This window comes from Chiloscyllium plagiosum, chromosome 4, assembly GCF_004010195.1.
Source record: "Chiloscyllium plagiosum isolate BGI_BamShark_2017 chromosome 4, ASM401019v2, whole genome shotgun sequence".
NCBI lineage: Eukaryota > Metazoa > Chordata > Chondrichthyes > Orectolobiformes > Hemiscylliidae > Chiloscyllium > Chiloscyllium plagiosum.
Window position 1 is genome coordinate 18,264,344 of NC_057713.1, and position 6,794 is coordinate 18,271,137.

Sequence of the window (6,794 nt, forward strand, 5' to 3'; positions counted from 1 at the left end):
ACTATGCTTCGGTACATGTGACAATAAATTCAATTCAATTTTGGACTCAAAGCTTAATGGAGCAGCTGGCATCATTTTGCAAGACTGATCGCGAAGCTTCCTGATGAAGCTTCCAGCCTGAAACATCAATTTTCCTGCTCCTCAGATGCTGCCTGACTTGCTGTGCTTTTCCAGCAACACACTCAACTCTGATCTCCAGCTTCTATAGACCTCACTGTCTCCTGATAGCGAAGTAGTCCCCACCATGAATATCAATGCTGCCACACTTCAAGGAGAACTTCACAGTACTTCTGATTCACTGTTTTCCTCCTTTGGGATACTGGCCATTCAAGGTTTGAGAAAACAGTACCTGGCCAGGAAGACTGGTTTCAGATAACTGGATAGCGCCCAGTCCACAATATACTCCTCTGCCGCTTTGTTGCTTACTTCATTTACGTGTTGATTTTACTTTATTCCGAATCTGCCTCACAGCTTGCATTCACCTACTTTTGACAGATGATACAACCTTGGTACATTACTCCCTGTCTTGTCATCCGAGTATATATTGGAAATAGCCAAAACTCCAGCACTGATCCTTGTGCCACTCAAGTTTACGACTAGTGGAAACGCCCATTTACCCCTACTCTCAGCTTACAGTCTGTTACTGATTAAAAAAAGTTGCTGAGTAATAGAAAATAAATAGCAATAGTCAATGAATATCTTCTGGAAGAAAAGCTTGTAGTGCAGTTCCCTGGATTCAATATTGGGACCCCTGCTTTTCCTGATATGTATTAATGATCTAGACCTTGATGTACTGGGAATAATTTAAACTTGTATATGATACAAAACTTGGAAGCATTCTAAACTGAGAGGAACTGTGAGAAATCAGACATATTCATGGAATGGGCGAATTGGTGACAGGTGATGCATTTTGATAAGAAGGACATAGTTACACAATGGGTATAAGTCGAAAGGATGTGCAGAAGGACCTGGTTTTTATGTCGGTAGATAATTAAAGTTGGCAGTTCAGGTGGAGAGAGCATTAATAAAGCATACAGTAGCCTGAACTTTATACTAGGGGAATAGAGTACAAAGGTAGGGAGATGCTGAATTTATAAAGGACACTCAAAGACCTCAGCTGCAGTAAGTTCCGGGTGCCACATTGGAGAAAGCGGACAAGAAATTTACAAGAATGGCTTTAAGAATGAGACTTCGGTTACAAGGACAGAGTGGGAATGTTCCCCTTGGAGGGAATAAAGCTAAGCGGTCACAGTTTTCAAATTCATGAGGGGTGCTGAATAGTATAGATAGGGAGAAGGTACTCCACTCAAAAGAATCAAGAACACAGGGCCACTGATTCAGGGTGAATTGCAAGAAAATGTGATGTGAGAAAAAAACATATTCATGCAAGTGGGTCAGTCAGAATACACTGCCTGGAAGTGTGGTGGAGACAAGTTTAATGAGGTATTCAAGAAGACATTAGATGATTATTTAAATAGATACAATATGCAGGGGTATGAAGAAAAGGTAAGTGAATGACAGTCATGATGCTCATTTGAAGATCCAGTGCATATAAGATGGGCCAAATGGCCTCTTACTGGGATTCTACAAACCAATCTAGGTCAACTTGACCAATCTATGCCAATACATCACCTCTAAATCCATGAACCCTTATCTTCTATATTGTTAAGTGTCAGATTTACTAAGACGATAACAAGTGTTTATATGTGAAGGGACAGTACTTAACGATTTCCACAAGCACTAATGTTAGAGTATTGACTAGGTTCTTAAATTTACACCATTTTAAGGGGTAAATAAAAGTAAACTATTTCAAGTGCTGTGAGTCAATAAGTAATGGCCATGGATTTAAGATACCTTATACAGTTGATATAAGCAGATTATGCATAATTACATTGAGAAAGAAAAGTGGATAAACAATTTAATTAAAACTTGACAGGGTACAAGGGTAAGTGGATAATTCTTTCATAAAGTCCACAGATGGTCAAATTCACCAGTGATCCTGTAGGATTCTGAAAACAGTAAACAAAATCAAAAACAAGAGTCATAGACCACTCTAGAATAAAGTCCTGATTCCTGAAGAGCTTTTGCCCGATACGTTGGCTCTCCTGCTCCTCGGATGCTGCCTGACCTGCTGTGCTTTTCCAGCACCACTCTAATCTAGAATCTAATCTGCAGCATCTGCAGTGCTCACTTTCACCTAAGATAAAGTCCACACTTGATCTTATGTATTTAATAATGCGCATTTCCTTCTTTTAAACAAAAGTGACGTTTTCTTTTGCCATGCATTAAGCTGAAAAGCATAGTAGATATCCAATTCTAGTACAACGCTCCTTTCTCTCTCACACACACTAACGCTTTTTCGTATTTGTTATCTTTCACTTGCTAACTTTGTCAAGCCATCCAATCTAGTTTACTTTAGTTTAACAGTGAATGGCGAACAATTGCCCTGTCTCCTCAGATCTTGAATGTTGCTAGTTAAAATCCTAATGGGAAAGTAGCACAGAGACATTATGCCCATTCGAAGCTGAACCACAGGAACCGTGGTAAGCCCACACAGTCCTCATTTATTATATTTATGAAAAGAGCAAAGCACCACCTTTATGGTTATATTTAAATTCATGGGGGGCGTGGAAGGTGGAGGGGAAGGGAACTAAAGACAGAAACTTTCCAAACGCGAGGTGAACCCACTGCACAGCAAAGCTGGCAGCTAGAACTCGACCCAGATTACAGCAAGAAAGTCGCCCTTTCAACTTCAACTCGGCGCATTGCTCGTACCCGAGTCCCAGGCTTGGATGAGGCCTGAATGCAGACAGAACCAAGGGGTGGCCGCAAGCAACATCAAACTCCTCAGACCTTTGTAATGCGCCGCTTCAAAACATGAAAAACGTTTTAAACAACAAAAAAAAGTGGAACAATAACTTACCGGGTTCGCCTGCGGAATACATCCTCGTTTAAAGGGGAGGGAAGCAGTTGGCTGAGAAGAGATGGAGAGCTTCTCTTCCCTCCCCCCGTGTTTATGTAAAATTATAGTAGAAACAGGAACAAAAGAGCACTCATGAGGAGGAAACAGGAAGAAAAACATTAATAATTCCCGATGGAGGGATGGGGGAACATACGAGGAGAGATGGAGAGACCAGGACAGAAAACCCCGGGCCAGACACTTGACGGACAAGCATACGCGCATGCGCAGGAGGCAGCCCCCGTCGCGGGGGGGTGCCGTCCGTCCTGACGTCACCACCCGCCGCCCCGCGCCTCCCGCGCGCGCGCCCGCCATTCGAACCAGCCGAGGGCGCCAACGGGTGGTGCGCGTGCGCCTCGCGTCGGTTGGATGGATGTTGCCCTCCGGCGCAGGGAGGTCGCTGGCGCGTGCTGCTGGGCCGGCGTACCCAAGCGCCGCGCGGCAGTGCTGTGCGTGCGTCTGTGGGCTGTGCAGCGGGATAATAACTGGGAGGATGAATGTGAGTGCACTTGCAGGCAAACAGAGAGCTGTGGAGGCAGAGCCTTTGGGTTACATTGGAGGGGAAACAGCAAGAAAGTGAATGTGCGCAATGTCCGATTGGGCATGGTCCTATTAAATGGCAAAACAGGCTGGAGGGGCTGCGCGTTATTTAAGCGCTGCAGAATTATTTTTGCAACCAGTTAAATACTTCTGATTTTTTTTCTCATTGCAAAAGTATACTTTATTCACAAAAGCATCTCCAAGTACATATGAAAGTTCTGATTTGGAGATGTCAGTGTTGGACTGGGGTGTACAAAGTTAAAAATTCACACAACACCAGGTTATAGTCCAACAGGTTTAATTGGAAGCACACTAGCTTTTGGAGCGATGCTCCTTCATCAGGTGATAGTGGAGGGCTCAATCCTAACACAGAATTTATAGCAAAAATTTACAGTGTGATGTAACTGAAATTATACACTGAGAAATTGATTGTTAAGTCTTTCATCTGTTTGAATACCATATAGTTTCACTTCTTTCATGTGTAAATCACAAAATCTTTTTTTAAAAAGTTGCATTCTCGGGTTAGCTGTTAACAATGGTGATTGCTAGACAATATGTTGAAGGTGTTGGCCCCCTGTGTTCTCTGTCTATGCCATGATGTTTAGATTGATTCTAATCTAAAAAGTGAGATCACGGAGTTCTACATGAATGCATGCAGTTTTTGAGCAAAGTACAATGTAACCCTGAAAGTACAAATTCACCCCATAAAATATATGTGTGCATGTGGGTCTTTGTCTGTCTGTCTGTCTGTCTGTCTGGGTTGGGGGCTGTGAGTGTGAGAAAGTGCATGTGTGTAGTGAGTGTAGAGTGTCTTAAGTCTGTGAGGGGGTGCATGTGGGAGTGTGTGGGGGTGCCTGTGTGTACGTCTGTGTATATGTGTGTGTCTGTGTGTATAGGAGTGCCTGTGTGTGTATGTGTTTGTGTGTTTGAGAGAGTGTGTGTGTATATACTGCAATGGTGGTCACCTGTAATGTGACATGAACCCAAGGTCCCGGTTGAGGCCCTCCCTATGGGTACTGAACTTAGCTATCAGCCTCTGCTTGGCCACTTTTCGCTGCTGCCTGTCCCGAAGTCCGCCTTGGAGGATGGTCACCATTGCTCGGTTTCCCCAATATACCATGCCTCAGCACATCCTTGCCTGTAACGTACAAGATAGACAATGTTGGCTGAGTCACATGAGTACCTGCCATGTACAAGGTGGGAGGTGTCCCCACGTGTAATGGTGGTATCTATGTCCACACTCTGACACATCTTGCAGCGCCTACCGTGGCTGGTTTGTATGGTGTTGACCTGAGAGCCGGGCAGCTTGCTACGAACAATGATCTGTTTGAGGTTTGGTGGTTGTTTAAAGGCAAGTAGTGGAGGTGTGGGGAAGGTCTTGGTGAGGTGCTCATCCTCATTGATAATGTGTTACAGGTCACGAAGAACATGGCGTAGTTTTTCAGCTCCTGGGAAATACTGAACAACGAAGGGTACCCTGTCGGTTGCAGCACATGTCTGTCTCCTGAGGAGGTCATTACGGTTCCTAGCTGTGGCACGTCGGAACTGGCAGTCGATGAGTTGGGCATCGTACCCCGTTCTTGTGAGGGCATCCCTGAGTACTTCCAGGTGTCCATCACGTTCCTCCTCATCCTCATCTCCTTATATGAAAGTTCAGTAGAGTCTTTGCAGAGAAGATACACATTGGAATTTGACCTTCCTCAGAGCTTAGGAGAAAGTGAGGACTGCAGATCAGAGTCAAGGATGTTGTGCTGGAAAAGCACAGCAGGAGGATCGACGTTTCGGGCAAAAGCCCTTCATCAGGAGCTTGCCTGCAGTTGCAAAGCAAAAACATTTTCTATTCATGGCAGAAAAACATTTACACACATTTTGAGGCAAAGAGAGGATATGATAACTGAACCATTTCATTTGGATAAATACTGGACGCCATATTACATTTAGTAAAACAAACAAAGACAAGACTTAGATAATTAAAAGTAGGGCCATGGGCAGCGTTGTAGAACAGAGAGACCCAGGGGTCCAGGTACATAATTCTTTGAAGTTTGCATCACATAGGGTAGTTAAGAAGGCAATTAGCACATTTGACTTCCTTCTTCAGACCTTTGAATATAGAATTGGGATATTATGTTGAGGTTATATAGGTGAAGCCCCTTCTGGAGTACTGTGTCCAGTTCTTGTCATCCTGTTTTAGGAAGGGCATTATTAAGCGGGAGAGCCTCCAAAGGGCATCCTATCCAGATACACCACCCTATCCCTCGTTAGTTCCGTAGTTAATCCACCTAGCCTGCACATCTCTGGACACTACAGACAACTTAGCATAGACAATCCACCTAACCTGCACATTTTTGGATTGTGGGAGGAAACCAGATCACCTGGCAAAAAGCCATGCAAACACAGGGAGAACATGCAAACTCCACACGGACAGTTACCCAGACAGTGGAATTGAATCTGGGTCCCTGGTGCTGAGGCAGCAGTGCTGACCACTGAGCTGCGGTACCATCCCAATATGATTTTGTTTGGGATTAAGGGAATATCATTTAATTATAAATGGTAACCTAGTTGGTAACCAGTTATGACACTTTTAAGTATAAGTTTTATTGATGACAAACGTGTTTGAGTTTATTGAAAAAATTGTGTGAAAACCTCTTATTTTGGGTAACTTTTAAAAAATTCAGTTTGACCATTTTGTTGATTAAATAAAGTATTCACTCGTGATATAACTCATGTTGTAATGGAACTTGATTACCTGCATTCTCCTCCAATTAGACTTGTTGGCTCATAGAACTTTGTGACTGTGTGAGCAAATGTTTGTGCTTTTATGCATTTTGTGGCTTACGTGCCACTGCTGGACGATTGGCTTCCACTAGGTAGAAATTAGCAGAAAGTCAAGATGAGTTTCATATTGGCTCTGCAGTGTGATTCTGCAAATGCAGAGAATTATATTCATTAAATGCTATGGAGCAGTCTCTCAAAGGTTGTACCAAGGAGTTCCACTTAATCTGTGTATATACTCTTCAGATGATGTGCAGTTTTAAAATTTTGGCACTAACATATTATCAGTTTTAGTGTGTTTTGTCCTGCCTTTTCAGGACATATGATGCTAATGATTGTAAAAGGTTTGTTCTCCAATTTCAAATAACCTCCCTTCCCAGCCTCTCCCCTTCCCTTCCCTTCTATTCCTTTGAATGACCCTTCCTAACAGCTACCAACCGGATTCACCTATCCCAACCTCACCGTCCCATTCCTCCACCCACCCACCCCAGCCACCCCACTCCACCCCCCCCCCCCCGGGTGC

General features: G+C 43.7%; 2 protein-coding genes across 3 annotated transcripts in view; one reads left to right on the forward strand and one right to left on the reverse strand.

Moving 5' to 3' along the window:
• The window catches only part of ago2 (argonaute RISC catalytic component 2), an 83,180-nt gene extending 80,012 nt beyond the window's left edge, over positions 1 to 3,168 (reverse strand). Inside the window, exon 1 of the mRNA XM_043687792.1 lies at positions 2,924 to 3,168. Within this exon, the coding sequence (XP_043543727.1) occupies positions 2,924 to 2,945 (22 nt within the window). The 5' untranslated portion in view covers positions 2,946 to 3,168. The remainder of the gene's footprint in view (positions 1 to 2,923) is intronic.
• Positions 1 to 6,794, forward strand: part of LOC122548887 (prostate stem cell antigen-like) — a 52,951-nt gene that overhangs the window by 15,069 nt on the left and 31,088 nt on the right. The window contains exon 1 of one of the 2 annotated variants that reach the window (XM_043687793.1): positions 3,263 to 3,458. The exons of the other annotated variant lie outside the window; for it this stretch is intronic. Coding sequence (XP_043543728.1) covers positions 3,329 to 3,458 — 130 coding nt within the window. The 5' untranslated portion in view covers positions 3,263 to 3,328. Of the gene's footprint in view, positions 1 to 3,262; positions 3,459 to 6,794 lie in introns of those variants that run through there. 2 annotated transcript variants of the gene reach the window in all.